General features: G+C 36.1%; 3 protein-coding genes across 5 annotated transcripts in view; 1 reads left to right on the top strand and 2 right to left on the bottom strand.

Moving 5' to 3' along the window:
* rnf40 (ring finger protein 40, E3 ubiquitin protein ligase) overlaps window positions 1–6,975 on the bottom strand; it is a 23,367-nt gene extending 16,392 nt beyond the window's left edge. The window contains exons 1-7 of one of the 3 annotated variants that reach the window (XM_015382436.1): window positions 6,905–6,975; window positions 6,348–6,490; window positions 6,102–6,269; window positions 4,589–4,898; window positions 2,132–2,329; window positions 1,817–1,935; window positions 1,520–1,666 (exon numbers count right to left, since the gene is read on the bottom strand). In XM_015382436.1, the coding sequence (XP_015237922.1) occupies window positions 1,520–1,666; window positions 1,817–1,935; window positions 2,132–2,329; window positions 4,589–4,898; window positions 6,102–6,269; window positions 6,348–6,485 (1,080 nt within the window). In that variant the 5' untranslated portion in view covers window positions 6,486–6,490; window positions 6,905–6,975. Of the gene's footprint in view, window positions 1–1,519; window positions 1,667–1,816; window positions 1,936–2,131; window positions 2,330–4,588; window positions 4,899–6,101; window positions 6,270–6,347; window positions 6,491–6,904 lie in introns of those variants that run through there. The other 2 variants (XM_015382433.1, XM_015382435.1) reach the window with 2 other exon arrangements.
* Window positions 6,976–7,237: 262 nt separating this feature from the next.
* Window positions 7,238–15,069, top strand: LOC107089513 (phosphorylase b kinase gamma catalytic chain, liver/testis isoform-like). The gene is made up of 10 exons (XM_015382355.1): window positions 7,238–7,454; window positions 7,688–7,792; window positions 7,875–8,050; window positions 8,177–8,231; window positions 8,319–8,384; window positions 10,358–10,521; window positions 10,606–10,696; window positions 10,807–10,960; window positions 11,081–11,206; window positions 14,065–15,069. The coding sequence occupies exons 2-10, from the start codon at window positions 7,698–7,700 to the stop codon at window positions 14,308–14,310; spliced, it is 1,173 nt and encodes a 390-aa protein (XP_015237841.1). The 5' UTR covers window positions 7,238–7,454; window positions 7,688–7,697; the 3' UTR covers window positions 14,311–15,069.
* A 1,742-nt stretch (window positions 15,070–16,811) lies between these two features.
* Window positions 16,812–20,627, bottom strand: ccdc189 (coiled-coil domain containing 189). Its single transcript, XM_015382387.1, has 6 exons — window positions 20,578–20,627; window positions 20,430–20,495; window positions 20,174–20,337; window positions 19,937–20,007; window positions 19,726–19,842; window positions 16,812–17,453 (listed from the first exon to the last, which is right to left on the bottom strand). The coding sequence occupies exons 2-6, from the start codon at window positions 20,471–20,473 to the stop codon at window positions 17,328–17,330; spliced, it is 522 nt and encodes a 173-aa protein (XP_015237873.1). The 5' UTR covers window positions 20,474–20,495; window positions 20,578–20,627; the 3' UTR covers window positions 16,812–17,327.
* Window positions 20,628–21,473: the final 846 nt, after the last annotated feature.

The raw sequence follows: 21,473 nt of genomic DNA on the forward strand, positions 1-21,473 counted from the left end.
TTTTTTTTTAGTCCAAGTAAGATTCTTGTTAAAAAAATCTGATAAAATTTTTCCTCAAAGCGTTTCTGATATAAAACTATCCCTAAGATCTCTAGGATGAAACTAAACTGGGGCAAAAGTATTTAACAAAATTTTCACTAAAATTGTATTATTTTATTTCATTTATTATTATTATTTATATTATTTTATTCCAATTATTTAATATGTCAAATTGGATACTGGTTATACCTCGGGCTGGGCAATTAATTGCATTTGTAATATAATCGCTATTTAAGAAAACACAATTTACAAATTTCAGAGGCAATCAATTTTGGTCATATTATATTTTAAAAGAGCTAGTAGGTAAATGTATCCCTCATGCTGATTAAGATTCTCAGTCATCCAGGTCATAGTCATTCCGTAAAAGTAAAAAAAAACAAGGCAAAACAAGGCTTTGTTTTTGGTCCACTCTATAAAGCCTCGAACTCAAAGCTATATCTATATCTATTTTGAATTGAAAATGCTTCCTGGATGAGAAGCAAAACATCTTCAAATCTTGGAAACCAAGTCCAGTGGATATTTTTTTTTTTACTTTTACAGAAAAAGTATCCCTCATGCCTTTTAGCTGGCAGTAATATTCTTAAAGCGGGTTTGCAACCACACAGACGGGAAGAGAGTTGCAGCTACCATGCAAATTCATGCATGCCAGTAGAATTTATCACTTCTTGACAAAAAGACTTCCAGGACTCTGGAAAAGCAAGCTTTCCAGGTCATAAAAAAATCATTTTTGTTAATTGAAAGGAAAATCATAATAAAATCTCAGTTGCAATATTGGCTTAAAATAATCGCAATTTTCATTTTTGACAAATTCGTTCAGCCCTAGTTGAATATCACATTTGAACTGAATTTATCTGTAAGTAAACTTTATTTTTAAAGTCGTTTTCACAGACAGAGTCAAAAAACTCTTCAGAGATAAAAACATATTAAAAGAACATTTAAAAAGATAAGAACAAGCTAAAGCATAAAACAAAGAAACATATCTCTGGAAATCATGTGTGTGATTGTAAAGATGACAATTTACCCATTTAATCTCTCAATAATGGCGTGCCATCACTGTTCCCTGTTCATATTGATGGTAGCTGGATGCCCATTTCATTTTTTTTATTAAATATTTAAGTCTTCATAGCTTTCTTTGAAGAATTTAAAAGATCAAAAGAACTTAGCATGTATTTTATGTGTAATAATCTTGATGCATCCCAGATGCACAAAGGAACTATATCACAGATCCTTCCTCCCAGCAGCTGTTTGATGCTTGTTAAACATATTTCAGTTTTCTTTAATTAAGCATATTCTAATGATGGGGTGTTACTTAGGTACAGCAGCTGACTCGCTATGCTCTGATACTCAGAGTCTTATCGCTGTCCCCTCATGTGAAGTGGAAAAACAAATAATGGGCCAACGCCTTTTGGACCTTGGGAGAATAATATGTTAACAGCAGAAGCAGTAGAGAAAATAAAAGATATAAACATGATAAACAAACCTGCTCCATGGCCTCGGCCAAGTGTTTATTGAGCTTCTGCTCCCTGTTCCGAAGCTTCTCAATGTCCCACTGAAGATCCTCCACTGTTGTCTCCATCTCAGAGACTTTAGTTTCTGCACTCGTCACTTTGTCCACCCACTCATTGTACTGTAATGTGAGACATGAGGTGATTATACGTCTATCAAAGTACTAAATATCAGTATGTTCCTTAAATAATTTGTTGACACTAATGTTAGTTTAGGGACCAATGCTCCAGAGTAACACTAATATCAACCAACAGATATGAGGAAGCTGTACCTCCATGGACATCTTGTGGTGTCGCCCCTGCAGAAGGGTGGCCAGATCTCTCAGTCTAATGTTCTGCTCCAACAGGCTGGGGTTCAGACTAGCCTCAGATTGGCCACCATCCTCCCCTGCTATCAAAAAACAATGTGGGACTCTCAGATATATCTTGAAATCAATTGCTTTATTTAGGATCAAATATGTAAAGAATACCATGTAACTAGGGCAAAGCTTGTAGCAACTATTGATTTAAGGAGAACAAATGTGTTGAATTAAAGAGTAACCCCCCAGATGCTGATTTCTATATAAACACATTGTGTTGATGGTTACCTGCAGCCTGGATGGCCTTGCACATGTCATCAATGCGACTGTGTAGCCTGTCAAAAACACGGACCAAGTGACCTATGGCCTCCTTGCTGAACAGCATGCGATCCTGGAGGTGTAAGGACAGCTCCTCCTCGCCGCTCTGCTCCAGCGTGGTCAAAAATCCTTTTGCATTCTCACTTAGAGGAGGAGGTGGTGATGGATCTGCAAACAATGCACACTTTATTACTGCATGCAAAGCAAAATACACAGGGGGTAATATTGTTTGAATGTTGTATGTAGCTTGTATGCACTTAGGCATACAAGCTGATTATTCATTTTGTTTTATCAATAAGAATAATAATAAAATGGATTATGCAACACTTTTTATGCAGCTAGAGTAAATAGTCTTTCAAAAAACAATTTTTTTAAATACTCATTATATCTTTAATTTTTAATTTACCCTAATTGTATATTAACCATATTTTCATGTATGCAGTTTTTATTTTAAATAGTTTTCATCCTGCTGCTATTTTTGGCAAGGTCTCTCTTAAAAATGAGATTTTTAATCTTAAAGATATACCTGGATAAATAAGAGTCACATACATCCAGTCATTGTACTTTTACAACACATTCTAAAGTAGATTTAGTTTTGAGATTGTTTTAAACAAATCAAACGATTACATGTTTTTCTCTTTAAAAAGAAACAAACATAACATTAATTATTATTATTATATGACAATCAGCTTGGGTAACTGGCCTGCAAGCGGTTATTTGGAAGACATGCTGTGGCTGCAATGTTGCTTTTGGCAGCCTTTCAAGTTTTAGTCTTTCAGCCTTTTGGAAGAAAATGCTTATTACTTATTAGTTTAAGTCACGATTAAGTTATTTCATATGTGAAAGCTTTAGTCAGGATGTGATAGATGACAACTTTTTAGTTTTGTTATAATTTGATTTACAAATGTACACATATTTTAAACCTCCCATTAGTGTCTACAAGTGAATGAAAAAAACAATAAACATAGGCATCAGCTCCTCGCTTACTGGCTTCTTTATTTCTACGATTTATTTCTACCAACAATTGTCCGAACATAGTCAACAAACCCGCCTAAGCCAGTATTCACAAATCACAGCAATTAATGATAAGAACCTGTCATAAATAAACCTGAAAATATTGACTAAAGGCAACCAATAAGATCGAGGTATTGCTATTTTGATGACGGCTATAATCAAACATGAAGGGATCCAGACACCAAATCACAGGCATGGTTAACATTGTGCTGTTCTTCTGTTTCGGTTACAGTTACTGCTATGATTGTGCTATCACGGCTACTGTAATAACAGTCGACACACAAAACGATTTTCTCAGTCATAAAATGCTAAAATCACAGACGGCTTCAGTCTGGAACAGATCATCTAAAATGGGGACTGTCTTCAAAGATTGAGAGATCTGGTCACCATATTCTTATGGCCTTTAGCCTAGGCTATCAGAGTATGTGTTAATGAAGCACATATACCCCGACCTGGTAAAAATATAATATACCGACAGAATAGAAACAAGAAGGAAAACCTTACTTAACAATTGCTGTCAAGCGTCACTGCGTTTCTACAGTAACACATGGAAGTAATAAGTAGAGCATCAAACTCATTGTTAACTTGAAGTTAAGAATCATCAAGCTTAATTGTTTAAGATGCAGCAGCCACTCTCAGGTGGAGGAAGGCAGAGCCAAATAGACAAGAGGATGGGGGGGAGCACTGCTGAAGTCAGCTTATGACTGACTAATTACATCTAGAAATGTCATTGATTTTGTTTGTCTGATGAATTATCCATAAATATTTTACATCTAGACAACAAAAACTCACATCTCATCATGTTTTAGTCATCTAAGAACCATGTTTATTTCATTACCATCTCGTCATGAAAAAGATTTGCCAAGGAAAGGTTTTTGTCATACGTATCGTTGGCAAAAACAACACTGTCAAGTTGTAAATAAAAAGGTTTTAACAGAGAAATATATTTCTTTTTTTTCTTTTGAAAGAAAGAGGAAAATGGCAGGGAGTCTTCTTACAGCCAGCTGACTAACAGTGTGCAGCAAAACTTATATCTGCTTTTAAAATATAAAGCATTCCTGCTTCAGGTACCTGACCTGTGTCCATGTGGAAAATCAGTCACAGGAAACCTGTCCTTTAAGTAATAATTGTATAGAATACAGGAAGCAGGCAGCACGCTGAGGTATTGATCAGCTGCCAGTTTCAAACGTGTTGATTTCTACAGCTTAGATTCTATACTGGGCTTATGGTCAAGTCCATTTCTCTCTGTGCTCTGCTCTGGACAGCTGCCTCACTCCTCCAACTGAGAGGGAAAAAACTCCGGCCTCCCAATCTGAGGGAAATGTGGAACGATTTCTAGGATCAAACCGTGGTTATAAATTCCAGCAACTGTTTTCTTCCACAGGAATAATGTTCTACCACCAAGCTGCTAACCTGCTTTTGAATCTGATGGCGACTCAGTTGGTGTCACTAGTTCCTCTGCTCCAGCTGGGGGAGGGGGCTGCGGTTCATCCTGGTGATCTTCTTGACGCTCCTCTGGCTGACGTTGCTGATCTGTCTGCCAATCTTCACTGTGGGCCTCTGGGGGCGGTGCTGGAGCGACCACCGAGGTTGGTGAAGACAGACAGACTCCACTGTCCTCCATCGGTGTGTCTGGGGGCGGCGCTGCGGGCGGGGCAGGAGCAGGCGCTGGTGGCGTTTCAGGCTCTATAGATTTGCGCAGAACATTCACGCTTTCTTCCAACTGTAAACCAGAAACAAAAAGATTGAATAGAAGATTCCTTTTAGAACAAACAGGGTTTTCTAAAGGGGCACCATATTAGAAAATAAAACGGAAATTGGAGTTACTAAAAACAGCAATGATTATATCCAAATCAATTAGCTTTCTTGTAATTCATTTTCATTTCAAACATCACAATGTTTCCTAATTGAGCTCTAGCATGTGGATCCAGGCAATCCTTTCCTATTTGACATCACTAACATCAATATTGGAACGATGACTTTAACTTATTCTACCCTTACTCTCCAAGGACAATCTACTTTTGTTTAAATTTGGTTTGATGGAGGATGCTAAAGGACATAACAAACGAAAACACAAAGCAACATCAACACCTTTGAAGACAGAAGCATTTAGCCTTATATGAGCATTATGTTGCATAGTTAACATAGACAACAGAAAAACAGGTACAGAGGCTCAAACACAAACTGGAGCACAGATGAAGGTAAAAAAAAAAATGTCAGCGTGCATCAGATCTAATCTTACATTAAAAACAGTCTGCTCCTTTAAGAGGTGCATAGTTTTAAAAAGAAACAATACTAAAGGGGAAATGAAGCCCCCATTAAATGATGCAAAGACAAGATAAACTAAAGTATTTCTTTTGGGCAAGTAAAAGACCAAGTAAAGAATTCACTGTCATAGCTATTTGACATGTTTACCATCTTTTCTGGAGGAGAAACACACCTAAAACATGAAGAACACCTGTGCTTGACAGAATTTTAATTACTAAAGCGCCACATATTGGTGGTCTTCTACACTTCTATCATGTCTAAATCTATTTGGTTCAGAGGATTATTTTAAATAAGAACACAGACACGGTTTGCTCTTCCTTAATGCTGCAACACTCCGGAAAAACGAACACCGTTATATAATAATTTCCACTTTACCTACTGATATGAAACACTACAAGTCTTTACGGTAGTGCCACATACATCCAGACCACTCATCTCTGATCAACAATATTTAATACTTTGGATTAAATATTAACTAGTCTGTGCAAACTCCTAGGAAAACAAAGTTTATTTTAGAAGACAAACAAAGAAAAATAAAATGTAATAAAACCTGTTAAAGCAGATGTGTCAGATCCTCTGAATACCCCTCAAATTAAGGTTAGAGAGTTATGTGAGCTAAGATATTTGATAACTGCTTTGCTAAAGAAATGAATCATACCTGGGACCAGTACCGATTGACAATCAGAAGGGTGGTGTCATCAGTGGCTTGTCTTTTCTCCAGCTTTTCAATTTTCTCTCGTAGCTCATCTTCCAACGCTTGCCTCTGCTCCAAGCGTTCACAGAGCTTCTTGTTCTTAAACTGCATTACCTTCATGTCCATTTCCTCCTGCACGATATAATATAATAACAAAACAGTCAAGAAATGCATTAAAGCAGATGAAATGAGAAAGAGCATGTGACCAACCGTGGAGGAGACTCCAGCTATGCGGATAGGTTCAATGAGAGTCGTGGTGGTTTTCTCCTCTTTCTTGCTCTTTTTCTCAGGTGGCCCAGGAGGACTGTCCCCTCCCGGAGGGCGCTTCCCTCCCCCGGTACCCGACATCTTACCTGCACCAACAAAATAATCACACACAGCAATTCAAATTCAGAGTAATTGCAATTGTAATAAATCATACATAAACGACATTCATCTGAGAAGATTAACAGTTGTGAGAGGGATGCATCTTTTTAAACTGCTATTTGTCATATATATAAATATATATATAGATATATAAATATTCTTACTCCTTTTTGTTATTAAACCAATTTTAGTTTGACGTTTCCGTTGAAATGATCCCCTAGCTTGCTAATGCTAGCTCCCAGTTAGCCACACAGCTATCTTTGTGTGGCAAAATTACTTATTTATGCATGAGCGTTTCCATTGAGTGACCGTCAATGCCGAGATATTATATTCTGTTGACATATTCAGCATCAACAGACATAAAAACGACCGCCATCAATAAAAATATCAATGAAACACACCTTCGACAACAGTAACTGGAAGTATAATTCAGGGACGCAACCGGAAACGACGACAGCACGTCTTCTTCGCCTGTTTTTTATTTATTTTTTTTACGGTGATTTATGCTCACACCGAATTATACTGCCACCCAGTGTTCATCCTACTCTTCTATCTACGTATAAGCTAATTGCTATTCGTTTTATGTAGGGTAATTCGTTCGTGTTTAAAAATGTATTTTTTTTTATAGAAAACAAGTTAAACAGATTGCTTTGTGCTTTGTTTTTTTTTTTGTCTCAGAGCTTTGGACCGGAGGTACGTCCTGCAATATCCTATGTTGCCTCGTGGGGGCAGTGTTGCTACATCCAGTCGAAACCGGTCAAATACGAGTTTGCAGGAATTTGACCGGAATGTAAACATTGCTCTGGACTCGGTAAGGATTTTGGTTTGGTTTAAACCTACCGGATCACGCACAGTTATGGCCTCCAGTTGTGGAATTGGTCTGTTCTACTGACTAACCGCCGTATACTTGACCGTGTCCTGCTTAGCCGTCGGTGTGTAGCTTCCTGTTCGGTGAGTGAACCTGCTGCGACAGCCTGCCCAGTCCAAAAGGCGCACTCAGTCAACCCACAGATGATAAATATTACAGAATTTAATTCATTTAGGAGCTTGAACTTTATTTTTGTTGTAAATACTAAAAGGGTAAAGTCTCATCGATTGTTTTCTTTTACGATAGAGTTAAATTATCAGGAGTTAGGTCAGTTTCTTTGGTAAACACAGACATGTGACTGAGTTTTCTGCTGTAGATTGACCATCATGACCAAGGACATCCTTGTTGGAGATGAGTTACCTGACTGGGTGGGAGCTAAAGAGTTTTACCAGAAGTACGACCCCAAAGAAGTGATCGGAAGGTAGGTCGAGCTTGAGAGACGAGCTCTGTGTCCCGCCTGGTGGTTCTGGGAACATCATGTACTTTCTGTGTTGGTGCTGCAGGGGTGTGAGCAGCGTGGTGAGAAGATGTGTGCACAGACACACTGGTCAGGAGCTGGCAGTGAAGATTATTGAGATCACAGCGGAGAAGATGACAGTTCAGCAGCTGGAGGAGGTGAAGACCTCCACGCTGAAAGAGATCCAAGTTCTCAACATGGTGAAGGGGCATTCCTCCATCAGTAGGTTTAAGCTCTGCTCTTCTGACACCCCGGAGATCCTGTGCCCACCACCCTTATACAAATGCCATCAAAATACCTAACATTGCTGTGTTTTTGTTTGTTTGTTTGTATTTTGGTTTCCTTTAGTTACCCTCATTGATTCCTATGAGTCCACTACCTTCATATTTTTAGTGTTTGACCTGTGAGTATCAACAGTAAGAGCTTAAACACAAAACTCTTTATTTACCAATATGTTGTAGATTGATCTTTTTTTCTTTTCCATCCTCAGCATGAGGAGAGGGGAGCTGTTTGATTACCTAACAGAGAAAGTTACTCTGAGTGAGAAGGAGACAAGGTGAGCGCCACCATAAATATTTCTACAAAATGTTCTAACCTGCCAGTGGAGATTCTAGACAAATTTTACTAGGGGGGCCAGGATGGGGCCTGCATGTTTTTATGGGGACACAAAGGAGCATGAGACAAAAAAACAGGGCGAGTTTCATAATATAATTTCTTTTAGTAATGAGAGCAGCAGAATCCAAATTTTATGTTGTATTCAATTGAAAATGTGTATTTTTGGATTGAACATGTTAATGTTATTTATCTAAAAAAAAAAAAAAAAATAACAACTAAAAGAATTAGTTGCTAAATAGATATATCTACTGAAAGATTAAAAAAATATATATTTGGAAAATTGTATCAATGTACGTCATAATTTATAATATAGCATTTTGAGTCATTTAAATGAGAATGAACAGTTTAAATTAGGGATTAAATAAAACTGATCGATTCTGCTGTAACAAATTACAGTGGTTCAAAATATCATTAAGCAGATGAAAATTGTGAGCCTATATAAATATAACTGAAGCAATCACCTTTATTTTGAAATTTGAAAGCTTTCCATACCATATTAAAACAAAACTGTAAAAAAAAAAATAATAATAAATAGGTCTAAAGGGACCATGTCTGTTCCAGCAAATATTATCATTACATTTGTTTTTATTTTATTTTTTCTAGCAATATTTCTTCATTACAGGGGCACTGGCCCCTTTTGGCCCCTGTCTAGAACCACCCATGCAACCAGTCATAAAACTGGTTAAAGTTTGGATATGATGGTTCTGCAAAAAAAAAAAAAAAGAATTCACTTTTATCCAAAGAAAAAAACAACAACTTTAAAATGCTCTTTTTTGCCAGAGGAAAAAGGTCTCACAACTTCAAATAAATTTAAAACATCTCAAAATAAATGTAAACACAAATGGATACATGGGGATAAATTAATTTATTAACTCCTTCATAGTACACTCATGTAAAAAAAAAAAAAAAAAAAGGATGTGTATATATCTATCTTTATATATATATATATATATATATATATATATAATTAGTAAATAATTTTTTTTATTACTAAAAACAATAATTGTGACAGCAATTACAAACAAATTTTTGTGTCATGTGACTAAAACTGACTTAAAACTGTTTTTTGCAACACAAGTATACAAGTCCATAGCTACTGATGTCAGTATTTCAGTGATTTTTTTAAAATAATTATCAACAAAAGAAATATTAAAAGATGACCAAAAATCAACTCTTCAAATAAACTCCAATTATCTTTTTGTAATTTTAACTACATTTGTCCAAAACAATTGTTCGTTCAGTTGTACTTGACAATAAAGTTAACAAAGGTAACGACAAATATGTTTATCCTTTAATTTTTTTCTTTAAATTTATTGCATATAATATAATACTAAGTTTCTACGCTTTTTATAGAAAAAGCAGAAGCTGTGGTGTAATAACCTCTCTGTTTCACATTTTCTTCTTTAAACTATCTCTTGCTACATATTTACATATAAGCTGCTTAGTTCACTTTGTGCCTTGACGCCACTAGTTGACCTCTTAGAGCTCAGTTAGTAAAGAAGCATACTGCTCTAATAATAAATACAGAATGTCATTCAGTGTGATCTTGCTGAATACAGGAAGGTCATTACTGAGCACAGTTGGCTGTGCTGTTGGCATACAGAGGTCTATTTAGATGATCTAAACCTTTATATAGCCTGTATCAGTATGAAAGTATACAGCCAACTCTAAATACCACCAATGTTGAAATACCAGAACCCAAAGCTTTATACATAAAACAGATATATATTTAAAAAAATGTTTTTATGCTGTAGACAATGCATGTTTTCACAATAGAGAAGAAGTGCATGAATTGGTCATTTTGAGCACCTTTAAAAACTCTGGCTAGTTTATCTCAGACTTAAAGATCTGTCTCCAAAGACCTAAAAGTTAGACCTCATTCAGGTGAAAATGTTGCTATCTGTGTCTCAACAGGAGCATAATGCGAGCGCTGCTGGAAGCTGTTCTCTACCTGCACTCCCTCAACATTGTTCACCGGGATCTGAAACCTGAGAACATCCTCCTTGACGATCAAGGCCACATTAAACTCTCTGACTTTGGGTTCTCTGTGCAGCTGCAGCCCGGAGAGAAGCTCAGAGGTACGACTGGAGATCCTATCAACAGTTTAAAAGCAATACAGACATGTTCTCAAACGGACTGTTTTGTGTTCGGATGTTGATCAGAGCTCTGCGGAACACCAGGCTATTTGGCCCCGGAAATACTGAAATGTTCCATGGATGAGATGCACCCAGGCTATGGAAAGGAGGTGGACCTGTAAGTCTCCTTTCCTCTGAGATGCAAAGTTTACCTCAGCATATAAATTGAAGTATATAAACCTGTTTATCTTCCTAATCTCTGCTCATGTTACTGATTTTCTTAATAAGCTGGGCTTGCGGGGTCATCCTTTTCACGCTACTGGCTGGCTCTCCTCCCTTCTGGCACCGCAAACAGATGCTAATGCTGAGGATGATCATGGAGGGCCGCTATCAGTTCAGCTCCCCAGAATGGGACGACAGATCTGACACTGTGAAAGACCTGGTGAGCTCATATTCCTGTCAGATAAATGCATTCCTTCAATAAAAACTCAGTGGGATTATTAAATGTAGTTGTATTTTTCCTCATATCTGTATTAATGTGTTCTTGAATATTTGTTCTCAGATATCCAGGCTGCTGGTGGTAGATCCTGCCTCCAGGCTTACTGCAGAACAAGCCTTAGCGCATCCCTTCTTCAGGCTGTATCAGAAGGAGGACGTCCGTCTCTTTAGCCCAAGAAAGACATTCAGGGTGAGTTTTTTTTTTTTTTTAGCCAAACAAAAATGTTCAGATAGGTAGAAACTACATCTTATGCATGAATGCAGAGTGAAAGCTGCAGCTCCGATGGTTCAGCTTATTACTAAAGGATCTGAACTGAAGTAGAAAACATCTGAAATTGGTGGAAGGAGACCACTTATTTATCCTAATGTGTTAAAAGTGGATTAAGAGGTGAAGAATCAGGAAAAACATTAGAAAGGGGACAGAAAGTATCATCATTTTGCAGGTTCTGGATTTAAATTGGCTCCTGACCTCACGTTCGGCTTGCCGCACAAATTGTCGATACAGATATGGTTTCTATTTTATTTTAGAGAGTTACTGAAAAATTGAAATCGTCATCAAATGGAAAACATTACAACTCAAAGTGTTGTTCTTTAAATAAAGGAGTAAATATGAACAGCTATGTTTCAATAAATGTAGACTTAATGTAGAAAAATAACAGAATCACAAAATGTTTTTGGGTTTTTAAAAGGATCAGTAGTAGAACCTTCGAGCGGAATATTTTCAGTCCACGCTGTGAAATGATTGGACACCAGCGATTGAGAGTTAAACCCATCGATGAAGTTTTTCTAGACTGCAGCATTTCTGTGAAACATCCAGTTTAAAACCCATACACACCAAAAGCTTAGCTTAAAAGAGTAATTTACTAATCTGAGGTCTGTATGAGCCAAATCAGGTCAAAAGCATTAGTTTTTTTTATAGACTAAGCTGGTACCCTACGTTGCCATGACAACCGGTGCTGTCCCTGCTGGGCCTGAGTAAGCATTTTTAGAACGTCCCTCTGCTCACATCTCCAACCGTTCCTTTAAAATCAAACCTCTAACTTCTTTTCCTAAGAGTTTTTGATCATTTTTATTTGAGCAGCAGACATTTATTACAGAGTTCAGTGAAAAGCTGGCTAGATATTTTCTATTACGCCCGAAAGGAGTAGAGGATAAACATAAGGTTTATATAACAGAGTTAGATTTTCAATTTCATTTCTTTCACAGAAATTAAACAATTCATATTTGTGGACATATTTAGGATGCATTCAATGTTTAAAATAATTTTCCAGGATTTGATCTATAATGGACTGCAGATGTTAAACACAGGTTTACATAAATATGCCCATTTATGAATGTATGGTTGTGTCTGAGTGGGTCAGGTGAATGTCCTAATGATCCAGAAAAGAAACAATAATTACAGTAGTACAGCCGCAAAGATGAGACCGGTTTCATATGTGCCATCCGGTTCCATTACCAGTTTAGTTATTATTGCCTGATTTAATTTTAAATCAGTTCATTGTTCCTTTATGTGCATATTTACAGTATGACCGTTAGTATTTTCTAATATCAATTCAATTAGTTGGAAAAAATATATTTATATGTATGTGTGTCCAGCAATGTGTGTGTTTATTTATACCCATGGCATATAAATGAACTTTAATGTGGATGAAGTGATGATTCTGATGCATTTTTCCAGCATTCAACGACTTAGTGTTGTATTCTGTTAGTTTGGTATATGAATGTATTTCAATCTGAGAGAGCTGCAGATGATATGGGGTTATAAATAGGGTTGCAACTAACAATTATTTTTGCAAAGCTATTTATCTGTCGATTATTTTTTCAGTTAATTGATTAATAGTCAGGTATCGAAAGAAGATTTTTTTTACATAATGAGGCCAGGTCAAACTAAAACTTTTCCACTTGTGGAGTTTTGCATAGATCATACTGACAGATTGAAAAGTTTTTTTTTTTATCTTAACTACAAAATATTGATATATATTTTTACAGTTTTCTTATAATTAAGTGAGTCGCTCTGTCATCTAAAGGCATGTTTTACAGTCTCTATACTCCAGTTAACGATTAATCCATTATTTCAATAATCAATTAATCTGATTAATTGTTTCAACCCTATTTATACTTAAATATCCGTCTATAAATATCTGAAAGTGTCGTATGTGTTTAGCTATGATGTGCTGACAAGCAGAACTTTTTGATATTTGAGTAATAAAATGGCACAAATACGGCAGAAGCTGTTCCAGGTCCAATAACCTCTGGAGGGAAGATGAGCAGAGACAGACGGGTAAATTTGCTGCCCCATATATGCAGCTAATGTTGTATCAGCACCAGCTGATACATGCATGGGTTCGCCAATTTATTAGTGCACTCAGAGGCCACGCCTTGAGATCATGTGAAACGCAAGGATTGTCACTCTCTCCGCTTCCCAATAATTATTAATGTTTAATTTGGTATGTTTTTTTTACTTATTGTTAAAATTGTGTTACATTTGTTTCCCTTGTCATTTTAATCATTGAAATTAAGGAAAAATGAAACATCAGATTCAAAAATAATGTCACTTTTCTAAAGATAAAAGAGCCAAGTGATGGTTTTCAATATAATATATTAAAAAATACCATAAAAATGACATAAGTTTTAGAAATATGTTTTTAGATTGACTTTTTTTGTCATTTGCTTGGAAAGGTGTGTTTTATTTTTTTTAGAAATAGAATATCCTATAGAGCAAAATCCAAAATTAGTCCGTCTGATTTCAGAAACTTTCATGCTTTGTCCTTATTTAAAAAAAACAAAAAATTCAAATAAACTGTTATAGATATGTCTATTGTGGATATTTAACTAATATCAGGTTTGTTTTGTTTAAATTACACGTAGGATTTGAGGCTTTTTAGGTTTTTTATTTAACTGAGCTCGATGTATTTGAAAGGTTGCAGAGCCCTGAGTTAGACTGATGTCAGTCGGTACTGCCGTCTTCCTTCTGTACATCTCTAATCTTCAGAATACGGCATTGTTTTCACACAGTAATCTGTAGCTTCCTTGTCTTGATTTGTACAGGTGTTGATAGTGAGCGTGCTGGCCTGTATCAGGATGTACAGCCGGTACCGCAGGGCCCGGCCTCTCACCCGGGAGGTACTGGCCAGAGACCCGTACTCCCTGCGCGGCGTTCGCAAACTCATAGATGGCTGCGCCTTCCGTATCTACGGCCACTGGGTGAAGAAGGGAGAGCAGCAGAACCGGGCAGCTCTGTTCCAGAACACAGCTAAGATCGTGCTGCTGGGCCTGGAGGACTTTGAGACGTAAAAATGATTCCACCTAATTCCCGAGCCTGTTTATTTTTATTTTATTTTATTTTATTTAACCATGTGCATGTGCTGTCACATCGTGTCAGTATTCGTCCAGCTGTGTTACTGTTTAATTCTATGTGCAATTCAGGGATCAGGAGATATCGTGTGTCTCAAAGCACACTGAGGCACGTTGCAGATTCAAGATGTGCTGATATTCCTTATCTGTGTTGATTGGAAACTTTTTTTTTTTTTTGTGAGGTCAACATGTTTGCAACGCACTTTGTAGTGGAGGACATATTGCACAATAATCTGATAAATCTTCTGAGTGAAGAGGGATATTTAGACTTTTAACTGCTAATCATTTATTGTAATGATGCATTTCCAAGCCCTGCACGAGTAAATTGGAAATAAGCATTGAGATTAGTTATTTTTATAGACACATATTGTTTTAATGCTCAAATGAAAGTCTCTTCCAGAGTATAACGGTACTGTAGGATGTGTGTGAGAACATTCGATGTAATGGGAGTGCGTAGCTGTCGTTGTAATGCATGCATTCCTCAAGAAAATAACCACTTCCACTGACTGTAAAAACTAGGAGCAGCATTTCCGACTCACTTCCTTCTTTGCTCTGATAATTAACATTTCCATATCAAGTGCCTGCTTGAGAAATGTACGGCAGTTTAAGTGCAGAATGAATCACACTGTAAGTGCATACAGATGTTTTACTGACAATAAAACAGATGTTTAAATTGTCTTATTTAACATTATAGCCGGTCATATTTTTGTCTTTTTTTTTTTCTTTTTTTTTGTGGATGGATTTGGGACGATTAATTCTGCTGTTGAGCTTGTCCTGTTGTCTGAACCTTTGCTGCATCTGCTGCCTGATCTCTCCAAAGCTGCTGGTCCGTGGACCTGGTAGGAAGGAAAAACACAACCCCATGTTCACGCACACATTTATAATCGCCTCTACTAAAGTTTAGCTGAAGGCTTTTAGATAACTTAATCTTTTATTGGATCAGCTTTAAGATCTATTTAACTGGAGGATGTTTTGATTTATACTTGATTAAGATGGACCAGAGTTTGTAGAAACATAAGTGGTGAACAGAAGTCATGCTTCCATGCAGAATAGATCAGAATCAGAAATACTTTAATAATCCCAGAGGGAAATTACTTTTGTTACACGCTCCAGTTACAGTTTTATGTAATATATACACACATCCAACTATACTATATAATAAAGATAAAAAAAAAAAAATAAGAATAAAAAGAGATAAAATATATACACATATAGCTCTTCTGTATATATATCTGTACGTATATCTATGCATATGTAAAAACTAAATCCAAATAAAGTGAAAATCCAAGTAAAGTGATAAATCCAAGTAAAGTGATATGTGGCGTGCAAAAATAGTGCATAACCATGATACCATGCGACCAAAGCTAAAAGCTTACTCTAAAGGAACTTTAACAGAGAGACCCTTAAGACTCCATACACACCCTGACAGCTTGTTTAGGCAACACAAGGAAAACAAACTTTTCTTTGCTATGATCACAAAAGTAAATGTAGAGTTTGCTTAACACTGCTAGGAATTTATTTTAAACTATACAATATTTCTGATTTTTTTTCTAGAAGGTTGGTTTAAATGGGGGTGAATATGCACTATGCTCACTGTTAGGTGATGCTGTAGGTTTGTTTCTCTTCACATCCAGAACTATAATGTAAGGGCTTTCAGTTTTTTTTTTCTCTGGGATGCCCAGATTGATGAAGGGACAGAGGAAGGACCCCATGTCAAACAAAAGCAATATTATAGATATTATGCTTTATTAGATAAAACATAGTAAATGTATTATATAAGCCTTTCAAGGGGAGAGAGGAGGGAGAGTTGGGACAAAGATTTTTATGACACCCCCAAACCCCATTGCAGTACCTCCAGAATCCACTAGGAGGATTGCAGCACTCTATAGATATGAAAAACTCTGCCAATACACTGAAAACTGGTCATTATTGGGTTGTTAAGTGAGACAGTGATCCATAAAATGGAGATAGTTTCTCTTCTATGACCATTTATTCTGTGGACTGAGCTCAAAAGCAGAGAGAACCCGGGACCCTGGATGATCTAGAGCAGGGCTCTGCAACCTGTGGCTCTTTAGACCCTTCAACAATGGCTCTCAATCACTCTGGTTAAAAATAATTAAGAGACAGATAATTTTTTTAAATAGATAACAGATGCATGTTTTTATCATTTTAGCTAAACATAACACAAATATATTTAGGGTGGGAAAATTTTTGTTTTTAAAATAATTGTCCACAAATTTCAGCAAACCATTGAAAATGTATTCTCTTTTCACCTTTTTCTGTCCATCTTAAAACCCAACATTTGAAAAAGCATGGTGGATATCTAAATCTCCTGTGGAGATTTATTATTTATTAAATATAAATTATACTTTTTCTTCTTTTCTTAAGTTAAATATGCCTCTTTGAATTGTAAAGTTATAGACCTTAATCTAGAGCATTTCTTCTTAGACTTTTGGTAAAAAATCTCTCTCCCTACATGTTCCAGCATTCTGCAACAATAACAGCCATCCAGTAGAAACAGAGGTTTGCAAAGCAATTACAGTAAAGCGTCAATGGCTAAAAGTTGAATTCATTATAAGGCTTTGTTTCATATAGCCTTAAAGGCATAATAATAAACTGCAAAAATATTCTCTAGAGTTCCTTTCAGTCAAACGTTTGTTGATTTTCTTCTTCCTCATCACATCGCCTGTAATATTCTGTTACGCTGATGAAGATTCTCAGTCATCCAGGTCATAGTCATTCCGTAAAAGCTCAAAAAATATCCACTGGACTTGGTTTCCAAGATTTGAAGATGTTTCGCCACCTCTCCAGGAAGCTTTCTCACTTCAAATGTCTGGATCCGCAATATTATGTTACATAATAATTGCCTTAAAGGAACGTTCCACCTATCTATGTTGCTCTTGGATTATTATTTTTTAGAAACTTTATGTTTGTTGGTGCAGAGCAAACCTTTGCCATCATTTTACCTCCAGCTTGAGTCCAGGTGAAGGAGAGAAACGGTTATCTGGCACAGAGGAATCCTTTATAGAAGATGATTCCATGTCTGTAGTCCCAGAATAAATCAGAGAAAGATCAAGTGTGACCTGTCAAAAACAAAGGGCGTGTAAAAAAACAAAACAATGAATGATGAATATTGACTCATACTTATTTCCTACATATTGTCACATAAGAACCCCAAGAAAAGTATTTTTTAAAAGGAAAATGCAAAATTGCACCGTGGAGGTTTTTTTCAATTGCTTCCTCTCAAATGAAACCTCTTTTAAAAAGTGTAAAAACTACACTATTTGGATAAAAGACTGCTGCCATTTCCACTACTGTTATATAGTTTCGTATATCAGGTGCTGTTTGGGTCAGAAAGTAACAAACATCCAGAGTCCACAATCTTTAGCTGGAGTTTTCAATTAGATCCATTAGGGCAACCATCCCTGTTAAGTTTCGCTGCACTCAAAAAAACTACTTGTTTTTTGCTATAATTTCTTTTTTATCATGTTCCTCCCTGCTAGGAATCTGGCTTGGGTTTGTTTATCTGGTTGCCAAGCGGATAGGATCATAAGGGAACATCAAGCCTTCCAACGTTTTGAGCCACAAATAAATGTTTAATTATAATGATGAAAGTTTGTCAAAGAGTCATTTTTCTATCTTCTTTCTGGTCTTTAAAAATCTGCAATGTTTCAGACAAATATTTATATTAATTCAATTGTATTCTGAATATTCACAACAACGAAGTTTTGACTAAATGTTACTAAGAGTGGACAACAATTCAATATCAATATAAATTGCAATGTACTTTTATCCAATAATTTTCCTTTTGCCATTCAATGGTATTATAGTTTTATGTGTTTTGTTCTTTTAAGCAAACATTTGCTAAATTTTAAAGTAAAGGAGATTTATAAAGGTCATAACTTTCTTCAGGATTCTGTTGTGGGCATTCTTAGCAGCCTTTTTGAGACTTTTATTTTGTTTATATTAAAATAAATTGTATCTAAAATATATCCTCATATAAATTTTTCCCTAAATATTCCCAATAAAATTTCTAAATGTTTAAATTAGATTTTTCAGTTTATTGGGCTATTATAACGCAATCTATTTATGATTTGGTTCCACTTTTTACTACTAAAACAGCTCTGAGCCACTGAGACATGGAGACCAACGGGCTGGTTCCCATCCCTGGAAAAAACCCAACTGCATTTCAACCCTGTATTGTTCAACTGTTCCAGAGGACAACTCCAAGGCTTTACATGCAATAAAGCTAAGATAGCTGATTCTAAGTGTTAAAGTAGATTCATGTGGATAAAAACAGGACTGACCTACTGTTTTTCAGCAGAGTATAGCCAAAATTATTTGATTCGAAAATACTTTTTTAATCCCACAGATAAATAAATTAGCACGCTTCGTCTGCCATTTTCTTCCTGCGGTGCTTCCTGGCACATTTTGCTCTTCAGGCCTCAAAGGAAACCTGGTTCATTAGAGCAGCTCTCGTTCTTCCATTGCTCCACTGTTCATTTCTGATGGGCATGTGTGCATTGTCCTAAAGAGAACTCAGCATGGAAATCTTGTTTGCACAGAAAACTGAGATGCAGTGTTTTCTGCAACAATTTTAATCTTATCTGACTTGCGCAGCAGTAATTAATCTGTTGAATCAGTTCACATCATTTCTACTTCTTTAGTAATACTGTAGACTTGAGTCCAGGAACAACTGCAGTTCTGAGGCTCTGACCCAATCCTCATCAGATCGCCATGCTTGTCCATTTTTTCTCCTTTTAAAGCATTAACTTTGAGGACAAATCCTCAATAACTGCATAATGTTTTCTGTCCACTACAGGGTGCAACAATGAGTAAATAAGTCAGATCACATGTCCATGTTAATGATGTTACTTCTCTTTTTAAAGTGGGCTGCAATGTCAGTCAAATTCATACGGTTATTAATGTACCAGTAAAACACTTTATCATATTTTCACTCTATATTTTAAACAATATTATTCATTGTTGTAAGGTTGCCTTTTATAATTTAAGTGGGAATACAGATTTTCAACATAATGCAATAAAACAAAAAATTGAAAACTGAAAACTAGACAAAAAAAACTTCAGTAACGAATGAGAATCTAATTGCGTCAATATTGCTTTATCCTTTTTATCTTGGTCATTTTCTATTTCTATACGATGATCAGCTAAGCTGTGAATTTATTAGAAGGGTTTCGAAGATTTCACTCCAGATTGAGGGGAAATCAACAAGCATTTACTGATAGAGGGCTTCAGGCGTAGGAGGGTAAACCAAAAGAGGTTTTTTTCATTTAAGTCCTGGAGTCGAGGGTCATGTGTGCCGACATGTCTTGTGTACCGTTCAATAATTAATACCTTTGGTGTGAATATGTACTTGTAGAGTTTGTAGTCTTTCATGTAGTGGTCCTGGATGTATTTTAAAACACAATTCGCCTCCTCGAAGCTGAACAGGTTGATGCAGAAAGGTGGTCTCTTAGATGGTGGAGACGAGAACAGCAGAAGAGAAGCTTATGATGAGATGTAAAAGTTAAGCTGAGACTAATATAGAAGTATTTGTGATACAAACCCTGATTGAGTGACACAGCAGAAGATCATGGCAGTATTTGAGACACTCCCTAGAGTTATTGAACGGAGTTTCTGCAAGTTAAAGGACATTTGATAAAAACAGCTATTTCTTTCACATTAAACCCAACTTAGACATTAATCTCATTGTATATTTAATCATTAATATACAGTAGAGTTTAGGCAATAATGCATTGATTTATAATAGTAATAGTGATACAAGTAGCTGAACTTTGCTCACCAGTGTTGGCTTCATGGATGGACTTGATGATGGACAAAAGTGTAGATGTTTGCTCCTTATTTAAGTTATGTTCTCTGCAAAAATAAACCGTTTGCACATATAGTTCCAGCAGGACCTCTTTTTTTGGTTCGGGGAGGCCAGCACACAACAGGCTGCACAGGATTCTGTCACAGATGAGAGGTGATATGAATTTAAAAAATGTAAAATCATACATCATATATCAGATATCATGTTCAGCTGTAAGCAGCAGACACACCTTTCCAGATCAGGAACGGATTGCATTTGGTCAATCAGCTCCATGTCATGGTAACTTATGTCTGCCCTAGGAAGAGAAAAAAACATTTAGACCTACATTAAGTGAGGACCTGAGTTAATAAACAAGCACAAAACACAGATGATCTCACCATAGCAACAACCTGGCTTCCAGGTGGTATGGTACCTATGGAGAAAAAAAAAAGTCTGCTTTTGACATGAGGCTAGACAAAAATATAACTACATGTTGGTCTTTTTTTCTTTTCATGTGCAGCCCTGCCTCAACCAATAACCTAAAGGTTTTTTCTATAATTTTTGGTGGAAAAATCAAAGTTATGTTCCAGTGAAGCAAATATTGACTACAGACATACATTTTAAACAGAATACAAGTACAGTTAAAGTGATAAAACAGCAACCAGCTGACCTCGTTTGAACATTACCTTAATAAAGGACTCCATTTTATTTTTTGAAAACCAGCAGAAATAGAAACTGAGCGAACTGAAGGAGTTTGGAGCTAAAAATAAATGTTAAGTCTAACGGTTTCTATCTAAAAACGAAACTTGAAACTGACGTTTAAGATGTCACGAAGGAATAACGGACATTGGTGCATTTGAAATATCGCGACAAAATAATTCTTGAACAGACAAAAGAGCCGCCGCGCATTAGTTTGTTTGGTTCTGTGGTAACCTAGCAACATCACTACGCTTCCGGTTTCCAGTTTTACTTTATTAAAATAGTTCCCCCAAATTAGCATGGTTTCGGACAATTGTGAACAAATAAAACTGTATTTTATATTACAAAAAACATAAATCAATAAAAAACAAAAAATCACTCAACGTCAGCAGGATTACGTCAGGATTACGATTATTAGACTTAGACTGATTTTATTTGTCATTTTGTTTACACAAGTGTAAAACAAAAAGACATTTCGTTTGGAACAGCTCTCTAGACAATTTCATCTTTTTGCGGCCTTGAAAAATAGTAAAAAAAAAAAATATATATATATATATATATATATATATATATATATATATATATATATATATAT

Source organism: Cyprinodon variegatus, unplaced genomic scaffold (assembly GCF_000732505.1).
Source record: "Cyprinodon variegatus isolate N-32 unplaced genomic scaffold, C_variegatus-1.0 Scaffold256, whole genome shotgun sequence".
NCBI lineage: Eukaryota > Metazoa > Chordata > Actinopteri > Cyprinodontiformes > Cyprinodontidae > Cyprinodon > Cyprinodon variegatus.